Source organism: Stegostoma tigrinum, chromosome 18 (genome assembly GCF_030684315.1).
Source record: "Stegostoma tigrinum isolate sSteTig4 chromosome 18, sSteTig4.hap1, whole genome shotgun sequence".
NCBI classification, from domain to species: domain Eukaryota; kingdom Metazoa; phylum Chordata; class Chondrichthyes; order Orectolobiformes; family Stegostomatidae; genus Stegostoma; species Stegostoma tigrinum.
Window position 1 is genome coordinate 57,618,626 of NC_081371.1, and position 19,266 is coordinate 57,637,891.

At 43.1% G+C, this 19,266-nt stretch overlaps 1 protein-coding gene across 4 annotated transcripts in view; it reads right to left on the reverse strand.

Moving 5' to 3' along the window:
• The window catches only part of ano6 (anoctamin 6), a 149,680-nt gene that overhangs the window by 63,956 nt on the left and 66,458 nt on the right, over window positions 1–19,266 (reverse strand). For all 4 annotated transcript variants that reach the window (XM_048549480.2, XM_048549483.2, XM_048549481.2 and 1 more), the window contains 2 exons: window positions 15,258–15,323; window positions 3,265–3,543 (listed from right to left, as the gene is read on the reverse strand). In XM_048549480.2, coding sequence (XP_048405437.1) covers window positions 3,265–3,543; window positions 15,258–15,323 — 345 coding nt within the window. The remainder of the gene's footprint in view (window positions 1–3,264; window positions 3,544–15,257; window positions 15,324–19,266) is intronic.

Genomic DNA, 19,266 nt, shown 5'->3' on the forward strand with positions numbered 1-19,266 from the left:
AGGGATGACGGTGGATAAGGAATGGCAAGCATTCAAAGGTTGCATGAAGGAACTGCAACTATTGTTTATTCCTGTCTGACGCAAAAGTAAAATGGGAAATGCAGCTCAGCTGTGGTGAACAAGGTACCTTAGAGCGTGTATTAGATCAAAGAAATGCCATACAAATTGGCCAAAATAAAAAGCAGTGGACATGAGGATTGGGAGTTTAGATTTCAGAAAAGGAGGACAAAGGGGTTAATTAAGAGAGGGAAAATAGAGTACAATAGTAAATATATGGGAAACGTGCAAATTAATTGTAAAAGTTTCTTTACGTATGCAAAGAGATTCTGATCCAGATTAGGAAGTTTTCAAACAACACAAAAATTGATAGAGGTGTGAATAGTGAGGAATAGTGTGGATACAGCAGGATATAGTTCAGCTGGAAAGTTGTGCTGAGAAATGGCAGACAGAATTCAATATGGACAAGTGCGAGGAGATACATTATGGAAGGTCAAATGCAACAGGAAGTATGTAGTAAATGGCAGGACTCTCAGGTGTATTAATGTGCAGCGGGATCTTGGGACCAAGTCCATAGCTCTCTGAAAGTGGCAACACAAGTGGATAGGTGTTAAGGCAGCCTAGGGTATACTTGTCTTGGGGCACTGAGTTTAAAAGTTAGCAACATGTTGCAGCTGTATAAAGCTTTTGTTAGGCCACATTTGGAGTTTTGTGTGCAGTTCTGGTCGTCAAACTTCAGGAAGGATGTTGAGGCTTTGCAGAAGGGGCAGAAGAGGTTTACCAGGATATTGCCTGGATTGAAGTGAATTAGCTATTTAGAAAGGTTGGACAAGAAAGACCTGCTGCATGTCTCCAGCAATTTCTGTTTCTGAATCACTATCCTGCAAATAAAAATCCTCCTCATCTCAGTCTAAATTGTGTGGTGCCTTATTCCACCGTGACGCCCTCTGGTCAAAGGCTCTCCCACAAGGAGAAACAACCTCCTGTCAAGTTCCTAAACATCTCCTATGTTTCAATATGGTCTCCTCGCATTCTTCTAAAGACCAATAAGTACAAACTGTGCCTTTTCAATCACTCTGCTTAAGAAAATCCCTTCATACCCAGGATGAACTTAGTGCAGAGATAGTAGGAACTGCAGATGTTGGAGAATCTGAGATAATAAAGTGTAGAGCTGGATGAACACAGCAGGCCAAGCAGCATCAGAGGAGCAGGAAGGCTGATGTTTCGGGCCGAGACCCTTCTTCAGAAATGGGGGAGGGGAAGGGGGTTCTGAAATCCAGATGCAGGAGGGTAACTTCTTAAAGGTAGGCATCCTTAGGAGGGGCTTCGCAATGGGGTTAAAATTGTTTCAGAGATAGTAAGAACTGCAGATGCTGCAGAATCTGAGATGACATGGAGTAGAGCTGGATGAACACCGCAGGCCAATTTGGACTGCCTACTACATCAATTTTCCTTCCTTAGCCAAGGGGATCAAAACTGCTCACTATTTTCCATTTATAGTCTGGCTTGTGCCTTACATAGCATTCATCAGACTTCCCTACTCTCGTACTCTATTCCCCTTGAAATAAAGGTTAACAGTTCACTCGCCTGTATTTTTGCAGATAACAAGCCTCACTCACCACATGGAAGTTCAATTTCCAAACAAGGGATGAAAATACTCTTAATAAACACATACAAAACAAAAACTTAAATAGAAACAAGTGGGAGGACATAGAGATAAACCTAATAGCCCCTTCTTCCCTGCACAAAAGTCACTCAGTTTTATCGAGTTTGCAGATTTACAGGTATGGAAAGGGACAAGCTTCAAGTTGCATTACAGGGAGTGCAACAGATCTCGTGAAGCAGAAAGCACGAAGAGCTGACGAGTTGATGCAAAGATTGGAAACTAAGTTTTAGAAATCAAACTATTACAGGAACCACTTTCTAGCCTGAGCCTGTGGTATTAGAAATTAAATAAATCCATTAGATTTAATTATTTGGACAGCATGACTCTATGAAAGGATTGTGCCCATGTATATTCTAGTCATATAACCCAGAAAAACAATAATCAAGTAGCCCAAGAACATATTTTGGTCAATGGATCGTTGAAGGGAGAGGGTCATGTGATAATCTAGCTAACTCTTGTGTTTAGGCATCTGTTTCTTCTACAAACTGGCTAAAACAAGTGAAGAAGCAAAGCCTGTCTTGGCCCAAAACATCAGCCTGTGATGCTGCTTGGCCTGCTGTGTTCATCCAGCTCCACACCTTGTTATCTTGGATTCTCCAGCATCTGCAGTTCTTATTGTCTCTAAAGCCCAGAGTTAGTTACTTTTCACTCCACAGGTTGAGAATGTTGGCTGGTGTCGGACTGTTCTTATGTTTGCAGACAGTGACTGAACAATCTAGCTGTGGCTGTCTTTGGAAATGTGATAATAATAAATGATGCACAGAGTGATCACCCTCAACAGTGAATTCAGGAAAACCACCTACTTCATCCTGAAGGCAGTCAGGCCACCAACCTCCAGCATCTTTAAGCCCTTTAACATTACTGGACTTTAAGCTGCTTCATCCATATCAGCACAGTTTAATCTCTTTGTGGTTGCATGTGATTGTATGAGAGAGAGAGAGAGAGAACTGTGAACGTATGTGTGCATTATGATGGACAGTGTGCGTGCACCTGAGAAAGACAGAACAGAGGGAGAGAAAGCTGGAGCTTTTCCTGAAAAATACCTAATGTACTCAGACCCAGTTAAAAATTCTTTTTCTTTATTATTTATATAAACTATTCATAAAAGAAAAACTGGAGGTAAACCTGACCATGCATAACTTTCACAGTTGGGGTGGCATGGTGGCTCAGTGGTTGGCACAATTTTCTTGCAGCGCCAGGGACCTGGGTTCAATTCCACCTTTGGGTGACTGTCTCTGTGGAGGTTGCACACTCTTCCTGTATCTATGTGGGTTTCCGCCCACAGTCCAAACCTGTGTACATCAGAGGGACTGGCCATATTAAATTGCTGTAGTGTCCAGGGAAGTGTAGGCTAGGTGGATTAGCCATAGGGGATACAGTGTTATAGGGTGAGATGCTCTTTTGAGGGTCAGTGTGGGCTGAATGGCCTGCTTCCACACTGTAGGGATTCTGTAAAGAAGTGGGCATAAAGAGAAACTGTTCTGCGCCTCCTCATCTGGTCATAAGAGAGATACATTCATTCTGTACTTAATCACTCTCGCTATATCTTAATACCAATACAGTCCAAAAGAGAGTAGTAACGTAGTCTGATATTATCTTACTATTCTGCTTCGAGTAGCTGGTGGGAAGAAAGAATCACGATCGTCAATTTGGAAACTTTTAATACGATCCATCTCAAAAGGCGCAGTGAAATATTCAGGCTCTGGTGGAATTTTGTCTTCATCCACTGAGAAAATCTTAGTGATGCAGTTGAATGTGGAGGGTTTCTGTTTCATGTCATTGGAATGTAGAGGCAGTTTGATATGAAGGAGTTCAGCATAACGACAGAGCAGTTCCCACGGTGCGTGGAGTTTCAGAAAAATAAGGTTGCGATCCATAACCTATAAATATAATTTTACAATGAGAAAAGTTGTGACAATTACACTTTTTGAATAATACAAAAGCAAAATTTCATGAAGGCTGGAAATCTGAAATAAAAATGGAAAATGTTAATACTAGGCCAGAAGGCTGCACCTGTGTAGGGAGAAACAGAATTAAACCTTGGAGTCATCATCCTGAAATATTAACTGTCTTTCTCTCTCTATAGGATTAATTTGTCCTTTAAATGTAAGCACAGCAAGGATTATAAGACACTTGTGATCTCGGTGAACAATGACCCCTTCAGTACATCTCCTTAAGAAATCAGCTAGAAGGACTGCAAAATGAATGGTATGGAAGCAGTTCATCAAGTCCACTCTGACCCTCCAAAGAGCATCCTACCCAGACCAATCCCCTACTCTATTCCTGTAACCCCAACGGCCAACCTACTTGACCTGCACATCACTGGATGCTATGGGCAGTTCAGCATGACCAATCCACCTAATCTACACATCAGACAGTCACTTGAGGGTGGAAACAATCCCAGATTCCTGGTGCTGTGAGGCAGCGATGCTAACCACTGAGCCACTGAGCCAATGGACACGGAAGATGAATTAAAGTGAGCAAAGTCAATGTGAAAAGGTAGAGGAAGGGAATGACAGGAGAGAGAGAGACATTGAATTAAGAGGAATATTAACATGAAGAACATATGAATTAGGAACAGAAATAAGCTATTTGGTACTTCAAGCCTGTTCCATCATTCAATAAATCATCCTTGATCTGTTCACATTTCAAATTGCACATTCCCATCTATCCCCAGTAACCTTTGAGACCCTTGCCTAAGAAGAATCTACCTCTACTTTAAAATACCTGCTGACACTATCTCCACCATCTTCAGAGGTGGAGAGGGCCAAAAGTGTGCAACCTCAGGGGAAAAAACCCTTCAATCTCTATCCTACAGAGTATGCCCCTAGATCAGGACTCATCCACAAGAGAAAACAGCCTTACCATGTCTGGCTTGTCAAGACCATTCAAGGATCTTATAAATGACAATCAAATCATCCCTTTCTCTTGTGAACTCAGCCTTCCTGGTCATCTGCTTTATCTGCGTACTCAGTTTTAATGATTCATGCGTCACAATATTGAAGTCACTCTGCACCTCAGAATTCTGCATTTGTTCTTTGTTTAAATAATATACTGCTACTCAATTTTTCCTGCCAAACTGAACAACTTTACATTTTCCCACATCACAATCCAACTTCCAGATTTTAGCCCATTCACTTACCCATGTCGGTCTGCAATCTTTGTTGTGTTACTATCACAACATACTTTCTTACCTATCTTTGTGCCATCTGCAAATTCAGCTATCGTGCCTTTTTTAATCTCACTTAAGACATTGATATGAATTGTTGAGAAGTTGACGGCTCAGTGCAGAACCTTGAAGGACCCTATTTGTCACATCAGTCCAGAAAAAGGGCTCATTTCTGTACAATCTGATTCCTGTCAGCTAATCCACTGTTCATGCTTGTATGTAACCCACTACATCACAAGCTCTGACTTTGTTTTGTAACCGTTTTTGTGGAACCTGGTCAAATACCTTCTGGAAATCCAAGTACATCAGTAGGTTCCCCTTTATCCACATATTACTCCTTCAAAGATTCTAATAAGTTGGTTAAACAGGATATCGCTTTCTCAACCCATACTGTCTCTTCAATCACTTTGAGGTTTTTCAAATGCCTGCTTGTAACTTCCCTAATGATCAATTCTAAAAACTTTTCAATAGCAGGTATCAAGCTAACTGGCTTATAGTTCCTGTTTTCTGCCTCCCTTCCTTCTTAAATAAATGGATTTTTTTGCTTCCTTCTAATCTAATGGAGATCTTCCAGCATCCAGTAGACTTTGGAAAATTAACACCAATGCATTTGCATATCATTAGTCCTACGGGCAAGTCTGACTTTCATTTTGTTATTAATATTTTGCTATACTTGACATATCGAGTTTTGAGAAGATTTGTAGCTCAGGTTGAGGTTCTGGATGCGAGTTTGCTCGCTGAGCTGGAAGGTTAGTTTTCAGACGTTTCGTCACCATTCTAGGTAACATCATCAGTGAGCCTCCGATGAAGCGCTGGTGTTATGTCCCGCTTTCTATTTATCTGTTTAGGTTTCCTTGGGTTGGTGATGTCATTTCCTGTTCTTTTTCTCAGGGGATGGTAGATGGGCTCCAAATCAATGTGTTTGTTGACGGAGTTCCGGTTGGAATGCCATGCTTCTAGGAATTCTCGTGCGTGTCTCTGTTTGGCTTGTCCTAGGATGGATGTGTTGTCCCAATCAAAGTGGTGTCCTTCCTCGTCTGTATGTAAGGATGCTAGTGATAGTGGGTCATGTCTTTTTGTGGCTAGTTGATGTTCATGTATCCTGGTGGCTAGCTTTCTGCCTGTTTGTCCAACCTAGTGTTTGTCACTTTTGTGGGCTACGCTGATGCCAAGAGGTAGCCCATAAACCCACCAACACACTAAAACAGCAGCTAATGAACTTAAACGACCCTATACAGACAACAAGCAAAATGAACGTCATCTACAAAATACCTTGCAAGAACTGTGACAAACACTACATTGGACAAACAGACAGAAAGCTAGCCACTAGTATACATGACAATCAACTAGCCACAAAACGACATGACCCACTATCACTCGTACCCTTACATACAGATGAGGAAGGACACCACTTTGATTGGGACAACACATCCATCGTAGGACAAGCCAAACAGAGACACACGCAAGAATTCCTAGAAGCATGGCATTCCAACCGGAACTCCATCAACAAACACATTGATTTGGAGCCAATCTACCATCCTCTGAGAAAAAGAACAGGAAATGACATCACCAACCCAAGGAAACCTCAACAGATAAATAGAAAGCGAGACATAACACCAGCGCTTCGTCGGAGGCTCACTGATGATGTTACCTAGAATGGTGACGAAACGTCTGGGAACAAACCTTCCAGCTCAGTGAACCAGCTTACATCTGGAACAAAATAAAGACACACTCTTCAGTGGACTGAGAGGAGGACAGCGCTGTGTTGGAGGTGGAAGGAAGACGTCGAGTTGGCTGCGCACCCTTGCAACCGGTGGATCTTAATGCTGGCTTCGGCCTAACGCTGGTTCAGGGGAGCAGCCAACCTGCAACGATGGCTGCGGCAAGTGCTCGTGCCCCAGGTCAGGGGGTCCGGAACACCATCCGTGTTTCCGTGATGAAGGTGGATGAAGGTGCACCTGTGGACCGCACCTTCTTCGTGAAGAGGGTCTTGTTGGACTGTTGTGGGTTCGCTGCTGCGGACATTTACTGCCTGCAGGATTTCCCCGGAGGAGGATTTTACGATGTAACCTTCAGGAGTGCCAAGCTTTGTGGGCGCTTCCTGGAGGTTTTCAAGGAAAAAGGAGGTGAGGGCCCCCTCTCTGTATTGACCGCTGTCCCGCTGTTCGTGATGCCAGCACAGAGGAGCCGTATGGTGACTGTACACATGTACAACCCGCATGTGCCAGCAGTTGATGTCCTGACCTTCAGCGGAAGGTACGTGAAGGTGGAGGGGGACCTAACCAACATCATGGACCCCTTCGGGATCTGGACCAGTAAGAGGCAGGTCAGGGTGACGCTGAGGACGAGCGCGGACGGGAACATTGTACACCCACTGTCCAGCTTTGCGATCGGCGGGAGCAAGGGCTACCTGACCTACGCAGGGCAACCCAAAGTCTGCCATGCCTGTGGTAGGTCAGGTCATGTGGCGGCCGACTGCAAAGCCACCATCTGCAGGAACTGCAGGGAGGAGGGACACCTTGCAAAGGATTGCCCAAAAGAAAAAAGCTGCAACCTTTGCGGGGAAGTGGGCCACCTCTATAGGGCATGCCCGCAGCGGGGGACCACCTACACCCAGGTCGCCGGCAGGGGCAATGCGGGGCAAGCCCCCCCGGAGGAGAGGAAGGCACAAGGCCCCTACAAGGAGTCCCCTAGTGTTTAGGAGGGCCTTGTCGTGCAGGAGGGCCCAGGCCTGCAGGATGGACCCGAGGCCAGCAAAGTGCCTCTGCAGACTCCGCTCCCCCACCCGATAGTGCGCTTCGGGCAGGGGAAACATGCAAGTCCATGAGGAAGGGCATCATCACCCTCATTTACAAGAGGAAGGGGGAGAGGGAAGAAATTAAGAATTGGCGTCCCATTTCATTATTGAACATGGACTACACAATCCTGACCAAGGTCATAGCCACACGGGTCAGGTCTGTCCTGGAGTCGGTGATTCACCCTGACCAGACCTGTGTTGTGCCGGGCAGGAAGATCACTGAGAGCCTTGCGCTTATCAGGGATACGATCGCCTATGTGCAGGACAGGAGGGTGGACGCCTGCCTCGTCACCCTGGACCAGGAGACGGCCTTCGACAGGGTCTCTCATGCTTACATGAGGGACGTCCTCTCCAAATTGGGGTTCGGGGAGGGCATCCGCAATAGGATCCGGCTGCACTACACCAACATCGTTAGCGCAGTCTCGATCAACGGGTGGGAATCGGACAGTTTTCCCGTCAGATCTGGAGTCAGACAGGGCTGCCCACTCTCTCCTGCCTTGTTCATGTGCTGTATGGAGCCCTTCACCGCATCCATCAGGAAGGACGTGAGCCTGAAGGGCGTGACTATCCCAGGCAGTGCAGGCCTGCAGGTCAAGACCTCCCTGTACATGGACGACGTCGCCGTCTTCTGCACCGATCGTCGGTCGGTGAGTAGGCTGTTGGAGATCTGCGGCCAGTTTGAACTGGCCTCGGATGCCCAAGTCAATAGGGGTAAGAGCGTGGCCATATTCTTTGGGAACTGGGATGACCGCTCCTTCATCCCCTTCACCTTCAGGACAGACTACCTGAAAGTGCTGGGTGTTTGGTTCGGTGGAGCTGGGGCATGCACTAAGACTTGGGAGGAGCGTATCACCAAACTGAAGCAGAAGCTGGGCAGGTGGATGGTCTGGACCCTCTCCATCGCGGTTAAGAACCTGGTTGTCAGGTGTGAGGGGCTTTTGGTACTGTTGTATGTGGCGCAGGCCTGGCCTATTCCCTGGACCTGCACCACTGCGGTCACCTGGGCCATCTTCCACTTCATTTGGGGGTCGAGGATGGACCGGGTCCGCAGGGACACCATGTACAAAGACCTGGAAAATGGGGGAAAAGGGCGTACCGAACGCCACCCTCGCCCTGGTGGCTACCTTTGTGTGCGGCTGCATCAAGCTGTGCGTAGATCCTCAGTACGCAAACACCAAGTGTCACTACTTACTGAGGTTCTACCTGTCCCCGGTGTTGCGAAGGATGGGCCTGGCCTCGTTGCCACAGAACGTTCCGAGTAGTTGGACGGTCCCGTACCACCTGTCCTTCGTGGAGAAATTTTTGAAGGGAAACACTTTTGACCACAAGGCCATCAGGCAGTGGTCAGCACGTAGTATCCTCGAGACCCTTCGGGAAAAGGAGAGGGTGGATCCCATTGTGTGGTTCCCCACGCAGACTGCCAAAGTCGTTTGGCAGAATGCCTCATCGCCAGAACTTTCAAACAATCACAAGGACATTGCTTGGCTGGTGGGGAGAGGGGCTTTGCCAGTGAGATCCTTTATGCACACCCGGAATCTCTGCGCCACCGCACGCTGCCCTCGAGGCGGCTGTGGGGGGTCGAGACTGTCGATCACCTCCTTCTCGAGTGTGCCTATGCGCAGGAGGTCTGGAGAGGGATGCAGCGGTATCTGTCGAGGTTCGTCCCGAGCAGCTCTGTGCTATACGGGCTGTTTCCCGGGAAGCACATGAAGACCAACATCAACTGCGCCTGGAGGACCATCAATGCGGTGAAAGACGCTCTTTGGTCTGCCCGAAACTTGCTGGTCTGCCAGCTGAAAGAACTGACCCCGAATGAGTGTTGCAGACTGGCGCACTCCAAGGTCCAGGACTACGTGCTGAAGGACGCACTAAGGGTTGGGGCAGCTGCCGCCAAGGCGCGGTGGGGAAAGACCACCGTATGAAATCCCTAGTCCAGAATAGAAAAAAGGGCCCTATCTGGTAACTGGGCCCAGCTGGCGCCTTCCCCAACTGGTCAGGGGGCCAACTGGGACTGTGCGGGGTGACGACTGCCGGAGTATTTTCTTTGCTTTGTTTTATTTTTCTTTGTCTTGTTTTTTTCCTTTAGTTGGTGTACGTACCCCCTGGGTAACCCAGAGCAGCTTGCATGACTGGGTAGGTGTATAAATTTTTTATTGTTTTGTACATTCTATGAATAAAGTATTTTTTTCAAATTAAAAAAAAGTGATGAAACGTCTGAAAACTAACCTTCCAGCTCAGCAAGCAAACTCATCCATACTTGACATATATTTAAAAATTCTAACTTACAGGAAAAAGGCTTTAATTGTTAACTTCTGGAATTTGAGTGGCAGTAAGTGATAAATTATTGACGGTACCTGTGCTGTTAGTCACTAGATTTAGCTATCTGTGCAGGTTTACAGTCAAAGAGTCAGACGTGTACACTTGGAAACAGGCCCTTCAGTCCAACTTGTCCATGCTGACCAGATATCCTGAATTAATCTAGTCCCATCTAATTGATAATTAATATGTAATTATAGTAAATTTATGAAATACAGGTGGACAATAAGTGCAAACTTCTGCTTTCATGTTGAAGGATAACACAGAAGGAAAGCAGCTAGCCACATTTTGCAATTTTCAGGGGCAACACTGTTCACCAGGTACTGATGATAACAGCAAAACTGCCCGCATTTATAATCTTTACTCTAATGAAACTGGCAGTGACTTTACAAGTCCGTACATGTGCAAAATACCACAGATAGCAGTTGCTATCAGTAATACTATGCTCTTCCACAAACTGCACTGTTGACGATCCCTCAGAGTTTAATCCTGAAGCAATTAGTGAACTGACAAAAAGTTTCATTTTACTCTGTCTCGCTGTTAATTTAAAATGTTGTACTTTGTTCAATTAGGGTTTAACTTGTTTTTATTTTAAACAGAGTCCTATATTTATAATCATTGCTGAACCCGCTCATTGGTCCCAATCTAATTTTATCTTTGCGCAATGTCAATTTCTTTTAATCATGATAAATTCCACACACTTTTAATTGTTTTCATGGTTTGCTTATGGTACTATAACCTGTACCTTGATAATTAATATTACTATCTGAAAGTTTAAAATTTGAAGACACAAGTATTTTTAATTTTCTGATTTGATGTCTGGGAGAATACTCCAGTGTTAGTACCTCCATGCTCTGTTTGCAGGCATCAATGCTTCTATAAACCCTGTCATCCAGATGTGAACTGGTATCAGGAAAAGGAAATTCACACTAAGGAGATTGGTTGATTTTTTTTTGAGATTGACAGCATGTTCCATTGCTTCACTGCTGACCACAAAATCTAGCACAAGAATATTTTGCCCACTGTAGCAATTATAGCAGAGTGCTGCACTATTTCACAGAAATGTCTAACAGTTGAAGAAGTCTGTCTTAGAAGGGACTACACGTCATGGGCAATCTACCAAAAAATAAAAGCTGATATTGAATGATAAAGTAACCAAAAGCTTAAGGCATATTACCATAGTTTAAACATAGAGATGTACAGCATGGTAACAGATCCTTTAGTCCAACTCATCCAAGCTACCCAAATATCCTAAATTAACTTGGTCCCATTTGCCAGCATTTGGCCCACATCCCTCTAAACCCTTCCTATTCATGTACCCACCAAGATGCCTTTTAAATGTTGTCATTGTACCAGCCTCCACCACTTCCTCTGGCAGTTCATTCCATACATGCACCACCTTCTCAAAAATTGCTGCTTAGGTCCCTTCTAAATCTTTCCCCTCTAAAGCATGGAAATATACTGTGACTGTTAATTGTAACAAATAACAAGAAACATTACAGCTTCCAGTGACACATTTCATCATGTAGCGTAAACATAAACGAAAGCAACAATTAAGGCTTTTATATAAAGAGAACAATCCCCAGTTGCGTTAATTGTAATGAGTCAAAAATTTGCATTCTTCCAATAAATGATTTATTAAGATCAGAATTAGAATTTGAATTGGCTTTATTGTCATATCCATCTGAATGGGTGCAGTGAAAAGTTTATAATATTGTTGCTTTGGTGTCATTTTAGATACAGGATACCTCTGATAAGGGAAGTATTGTAGGAAGTGTGCATTCATTGTGTGTTTGAAAGCAGGAGATAGCTAATACATCATCATAGAGTTACTGCCAACAGTATACTGAACAACATATATGCTGACCCATTCATATTGTTGATCAGAATGTTACATTTCCCTTTTTTGCTGTACTTTTACTGTCCACTTCTACTTTCTTTCTACTTCATTGTGGCAGGTCCTCTGGTGTTTGATGTCTGGTTTTTCCATGCTTATTTTGCAATGTTCTTTTGCATCCAGCAGACTGACTGGATTTTGAAATCGGCAGCGAAGTGCAGTTCACCACTGCCCACAACAGTTTAGCAATCTCTGTGGCATGCACTGCTCTTTCCCCAGTGGCAATTTAAATCCGGCACATGGTTAAGGGGATCTCCAGGTGTTCAGCAGCAGTGATGTTCATGTTGGCAGGAGGAATAAAGTGTTTTTTTAAATGGAAAATGTCTGCAGGTTCTGAAGTGCAGAGAGAGATCTAAGTGTTCTACTGCACGAGCCACTAAAAGTTAATATACTTGCACAGCAAGTAATTAAGGCGGCATCCTCTATTATGAGAGGAAATGAACACAAATTAAGGATGTTTATGTCAGTAATATAATTGATGAGATGTGATTATGCTGCAGCTGTACAAAACTCTGGTGTGGCCGCACTTGGAGTATTGTGTACAGTTCTGCTCACCGCATTATAAGAAGGATGTGGAAGCTTTGGAAAGGGTGCAGGGGAGATTTACCAGGATGTTGCCTGGTATGGAGGGAAGGTCTTACGAGGAAAGGCTGAGGGACTTGAGGCTGTTTTCGTTAGAGAGAAGAAGTTTGAGAGGTGACTTAACTGAAACATATAAAATAATCAGAGGGTTACATAGGGTGGATAGGGAGAGCCTTTTTCCTAGGATGGTGACGGCAAGCACGAGGGGGCATAGCTTTAAATTGAGGGGTGAAAGATACAGGACAGATGTCAGAAGTAGTTTCTTTACTCAGAGAGTAGTAAGGGAATGGAATGCTTGGCCTGCAACGGTAGTAGATTCGCCAACTTTAGGTACATTTAAGTTGTCATTGGACACGCATATGGACGTACATGGAATAGTGTAGGTTAGATGGGCTTCAGGTTGGTATGACAGGTCGGCTCAACATCGAAGGCCACAGAGCCTGTACTGTGCTGTAATTTTCTATGTTCTATGATTGAGGGCACTGATGACACTACATCTGGGACACTGTGTGGAGTACTGATCACCTAATTTAAGAAACAGTGGAGGCAGTTCAGGGAAGATTCACTGGTTTGATATCTGGAATGAATGGGTGTCATTTGAGGAATGATTGGACAGACTGGGCTTGTTTCTGAGATGTTTAGAAAGGTGAGGAGTGACTAGATTGAAAAACACAAAATCCTGAATGGTCTCGACAAAGTGGAAATGGAAAGGGTGTAACCTCTTCTGGGGAGCCCAGGGCTAATAGGCACTATTTAAAGATTAGGGATTGCTCTTTTAGAACAGAGTTTGAGAAAAATTCTTTTCTCTTATATGGCTGTGCAACTTTATAATTCTTGGAATCAGAAAGCAGCGTAGGCACTGAATATTTATAAGGCGGATGTAGATAAACTGTTGTTAAGCAATGGGATAAAAGGTTACCAAAGTCTAGATGGTAAATATAGAATTTGAAACACTAATAGATCACCCATAAGCTCAGTGCTTAGCTGAGCAGGCTCAAGGGGCTAAACGGCCTATTTCTGGTCCTTGTTCATTATGATCAGATATCAGCCAGCACAATGCTCAATCACACTGAATTATTTTCAGACTGCAAACGAGAATGATTAATGCCTTGAATCACTTCACTTTGTACTTCTCAGATAGCAAAATAAATGACAATGATGGTTTAACTTAAGAGATAAAATATTATAAATGATTCTAAAAACACTACTTCAAAATGTGGATTTTGTAATGATGGAGATGTCTGAAATTTTCCAGAAATAGAATTAGTTTTTCAGGCCGGCAAGGCTATTTAACAGTAATTATGAACTTAGAATGCCATTAAAAACCTGTTACACTGCAACAGCGCATCCCTGAAGGAGTGCCGAATCACTGATAGCAATACCTGAAATTATACTTTCCCAGCACGGATTCGTGAAGTTACTGTCAATTTCAGTGGAATAACTATGCAGAATTCTGACAACACCACAAAATATGGGCCGTCTATTTCACTTTAAACTCTGGTAGGCATTTATGATGTACTTTTCTGTTCCTGCATAGAGTCATACAGCATGGAAATAGACACTGTGATCCAACTCGTCCATGCTAATGAAGTTTCCTAAGCTGAACTAGTCCCATTTGCCTGCATTTGGCCCATATCTCTCCAAATCATTCCTATCCATGTACCTATACAGAGTCATAGAGACTGTTTCAATTTTATTGATGATCTCCCCATCCTTCCTTTGTTTAATCTCTTTTGTGTCTGTTAGGCTTCCCCAAATATCTTTTCATTGCTTGACTTCTTTTGCTTCAATTTACAATTGTCCTTCTGCCTTCCAATTCCATTATTACTGCTCCAATAAATTCATTTCAGATCCCCAAAGCTTTCCTCCTTATGCTTTGCTGTCCCTTGAACTGATGCTCTACCTCCCTTCATGCTCATCCATCTTCAGCCTTTTTCCATTTACTTCCTTGTAGCGTTATCATTGTTGAAGGAATCTACTACAAAGTTTGCATTGACATCCTAGAATCACAGAAAACAGGCATTTTACATGCTAAAGTAATGTAAAGACCTTATAAATTCCAATTTCAAAGAGTAAAAATACAAGTTTCTCCCCATTCGGTAAGTAACAAGGCACATCAATGGAATGGAGAACATGTCACTGAGGAGGCATTTAGAAGTCCATAGACAGCTGTAGGAGATTTAGTGTTGATCACAAATAAAAATACCCCAGGGGTAAAACAAGCTAGCTTGACCACGAAGCATAATATGCGACAAAGGTGGGCTTGAGCTACATCAGTTGGTACACTGAAACAGTCCAGGTGGATCTGCAATATTTGCTATTATGAGGATAAAAGGTTTGTTCGTGAAATTGATCCTTTCCATGGCATAGCACTTAGATTTTGCTCCAGATACCACTACTATTAATCCATTCTCCCACTGTTGGCCATTGCCATATGCCCTGTGTTGCAGAATGGATATGTATTCTGGATTTGGCACCTCACGACAGATCAGTGTGCTATCATTTACTCTTTTAAGGTTACACGTGAGGATTGAAAAGCCTGATAGTGGAGGACAATGAATTGCATGAAATTATGCCACAGGAACAATGCTGCTTTTAGCTGAGGTGCGGACAAGAAACAGAAGGAAATTCCTAAAGGAAAATGATTAAGAAGAACTAATATTTGTTTGGTTGCAGGAATTTATGCCTCAAGAATTTGGAACAGTATTGAAGAGATTTGAAGTTAAAAATTGGACATTGGATGACACACAGTCTGATTACAATAACTTTGACCAGATTTCTACAACATTAACTGATCAATGGAAAGTACATAAAGGTCAAAAAATGCACTCACCGATTTTGTTGCTTCAATCTGTACGCCTTCTTTCATTAAGTTTTCTTGAAAGAATGCTCTTTTTCTCTGCATGCCAAATAAAGAAATTTTAAGAGACAGCTTTAGAAAAAAAGACAATATTCTTAACTGATTCCAGACTGAACTACACACTTAGGCTCAGCTTTAAAATATCTACCTTCAATTTCTATCTTCACACAAACCTGAGCAAAGAAATTGAAAATAAGAATATATTGTCCTGTGCTGAAGAATGAACTTTCAGATGCTTTTAGTGCAGTCACTCCTAATACTTGATACTCTTCCAATGCCCAGGACCAGAATGTGTGCAGGAAGTGTCTCTAGCTGTTGCTCCTAGAAACCCAAGTTTCTGAGCTGGAGAGCCAATGGGGCTAAGAGACTAGTGGATAGTATGTTAAAAGAAGTGGTCACTCCACACGTTTAGACCACAGAGTCAGCAAGGGTCTAGATAGCCAACAAGCACTGTAAGGGGACTAGGGATGCAGGGCATGAGTCCCCTGCAAAACAGTTTTGGACTCTGCAAGGGAGCATAATCTCCCAGAGGAAAGTAGCAATAACAAAATTTGTAGCAGCACAATTGGCTCTGCTGCATGGGAGAAGAGGAATAGGTCTACATGTAGAGAGAGATAGAAAAGAGGGAAACATGGCAAAATAAAAAGACAGAATGGGAAATAAGAAAAATCAGAGAATTCAAGGGCAATTGTGGAAGAGTAATTTATTACTGTGTACTTTTAAGTTTTATAATTCATCATACCATGACACCTAAATTAATGACAGAAATCATCAGTAAGAAGACAAAGAAAGAACTTCACGGGTTTGGTATATGCTGGAAAACAGGGCTGAGATGATACCTCCACACTAGACTGCTGGAATACCCCAAAGGCATCGAAGACCTCCATGCTAGGTCAAGACCACCATGCCAGGTCAAGACCGTCACACCCAGAGATGACCCCACCAGGTGCCAGGTGTACACCACTGTTCTGGGCCTCAGGAAGCCATCTCATCGCTGAGCCTGGTTCAGGGGAACAGGCCTCTGCCAAAGTCGTTAAAACAAGGTAAGGAACCATAATAAATGGAAGCATTTTTTAAAAATTGCACCGATTGGTCATTCCTGAGTGGCACAAAAATCAAACAGGAAAGGTAACCTGACCATGACTAATAAAGGAAATTAGGAACTGCATTGGATCCAAGGAACAGCCATAAAAATTGGCCAACAAAACTCAGCAGATCTGAGAATTGGCAGCAATTTAGATTTCAGCAAAGACGACAGTGGAGGGAAATACAGTATAAGAGTAAACTTGTGGGAAACGTGCAAACTCTTATGAAGAGCTACTGTAGGTATGTGAAGAGAAAAAATTTAGTGAAGACAAATGTAGGTCCTTTACAATCAGAAATAGGGGAAGCTTTAATGGGGGAGAAAGTGATGGCAAACCAATTAAGTACATACAGCTCTCTGATGAAGGGTCTAGGCCTGAAATGTCAGCTTTTGTGCTCCTGAGATGCTGCTGGGCCTGCTGTGTTCATCCAGCCTCACATTTTGTTGCCTTGGATTCTCCAGCATCTGCAGTTCCCATTATCTCTCAAGTACATATTTCAATTTTGTTTTCACAAAAGAAGACACAAATAACATCCCAAAAATGTTGGGAAATGAATGGTTTACAGAGAAAGAGATTGGAAACAGTCAGTGACTAGTGGATTTCTGTTCAGTGCTGCGACCTCAACTATTCACCTCATATATTCATGATCTGGATGAAGGAATTTAGAGCACTGCTGCTATGTTTGCAGATAACACAAAGATAGTTGGAGGCACAGGCAATGTTAAGAAAGCAGAAGGTTTTGGACAGGCCAGTAGAATGGGCAAAGTGGCAGATGGAAAAAAATTTGGGAAAGTGTTTTTTACGCACCTTGGTCAGAAGAATAGAGACATAAACTATTTTCTAAACGGGGAAAGGCTGCAGAAATCTGAAGCACAAAAGGACTTGGGAGTGCTAGTTTAGGATTCTCTTAAGGTTAACATGCAGGCTCAGTTGGCAGTTAGGAAGCAAATGCAATTTAGCAATCATTTCAAAAGAGCTAGAATACAAGAGACAGAGATAGATAGGTTTCTGATCAGTAAGGGAATCAGGGTTACTGCGTGAAGGCAGGAGAACAGAATTGAGAAAATCTATCAGCCATGATTGAATGGTGGAGCAGATTCAATGGGTCAAGTGGCATTATGCTGCTCCCGTATCTTTTGGTCTTAAGTGAAGGAAATCAGTATTAGTACGGAAATGATGTTGGGAATATTGATGGGATTAAAGGCAAATAAATCCTCAGTGCCTGAAAAACTACATCCTAGAGCACATAAGGAAATGGCTGTAGACATAGTGGATGCATAGATATGTCATTTTACAAGAATTTATAGACTCCAGATCAGTTCATATAGATTGGTGAGTAGTTAATGTAACCCCACGATTTTAAAAAAGGAGGTAAAGTGAAAACAGGGAATTATAGATTAGTTAGCCCGACATCGGTAATTGGGGAAATGCTGGAGACCATTATAAAAGATCTAATACCACCGCACTTACAGAATGTTTTCAGTAAGATCCCACTTAAGAGGTTAGCAATTAAAATTAAAGTGCATGAGGTGGAAGGTGGTGTACAGACATGGATAGGGAATTGGATGGCAGATAGGGGGTTTAAAAAAAGTACTTTTCCAAGTGGCAGGCAATGACTAGTGTGGTACTGCAGAGATCACAGATTGGAGCCCAGTTGTCCACAATTTACATTCATCATTCAGATGAGGAAACTAAATGTAATATCTCCCAAGTTTTTAGATGATACAAAGTGGGTGGGAGGGCGAACTGTGAGAAGGATGTAGAGACGCTGTAAATGTGATCTGGATATGTACAGTGAGCAGGCAAATGCATATCAGATGAAATGTAATGTGGGTAAATGTGATATTACCCACTTTGGTAGCAAAAAGAGGAAGACAGATTTTTATCTAAATTGTGATAGAGATTTGGAAAAGGAGAAGATGCGATGAGATCTGGGTGCAGCTGCAGCTGTCTATGAAGGAGGCAAATTGTATGTTGGCCTTCATTTCAAGAGGATTGGAATACAGGAGCAGGGATGTCTTGCTGCAGTTATACAGGGCCTTGGTGAGACCACAACTGGAATATTGTATGCAGTTCAGTTCTTAGGAGGTAAGTTCTGGCTACTGAGGGAATGCAGCAAAGCATTTACCAGATTGATTCCTGGGATAGCAAGATTGATACATGAGGAGACACTAGATCGGGGCTGGTTTAGGAGAATGTGGGGTGATCTCATAGAGATCGATAAAATTCTAACAGGATGTTCCTGATTACAAAGCAGTCCAGAACCAGGGGTTGCGATCTAAGAATGGGGGGTACCCCAACTGGACTAAGATGAAGATAAACTTCTACACCCAAAGTTATAAGCTTATGGAATTCTTTTCCACAGAAAGTAGTTGAAGCCAAAGCATTAAATATTTTCAAGGAGGAGTTAGATATAGTTCTTGGGGCTAAAGGAACCCAAAGGATATGGGGAGAAAGTGGAAACGGGTATAAAGTTGGATGATCAGCCATGATCATTTTGAATGGTGGAGCAGATTTGAAAGGCCAAATGCCTACTCCTGCTCCTATTTTTGATGTTTCTAAAACCATGCCGACTCTTCCCAATTATCTTGTGTTTTTTTTGGAAGTGCTCAAGTCCAATTTTTTATTGATCAATTCTCACATCAATCTTCAAATCTTACAGCACCAGGATGGCATTAAATGTAAAGAAATAGCAGATCTTCCTATCAGAATGGCAGCTATTTTTTCTTATGGTGAGTCACTCTAAAAATGAGGAAGTACAGGAGGCTGCATTCAGATTTAAGCAGGGGCAGAAACTGTCATAAACTGCAGTAAAGAGGTTGACGAACAATGCTGTTTATGCAAGAACTATTCCAACTCTCCACATCACTATTCACTAAAGAATCGAGGAAAATTAG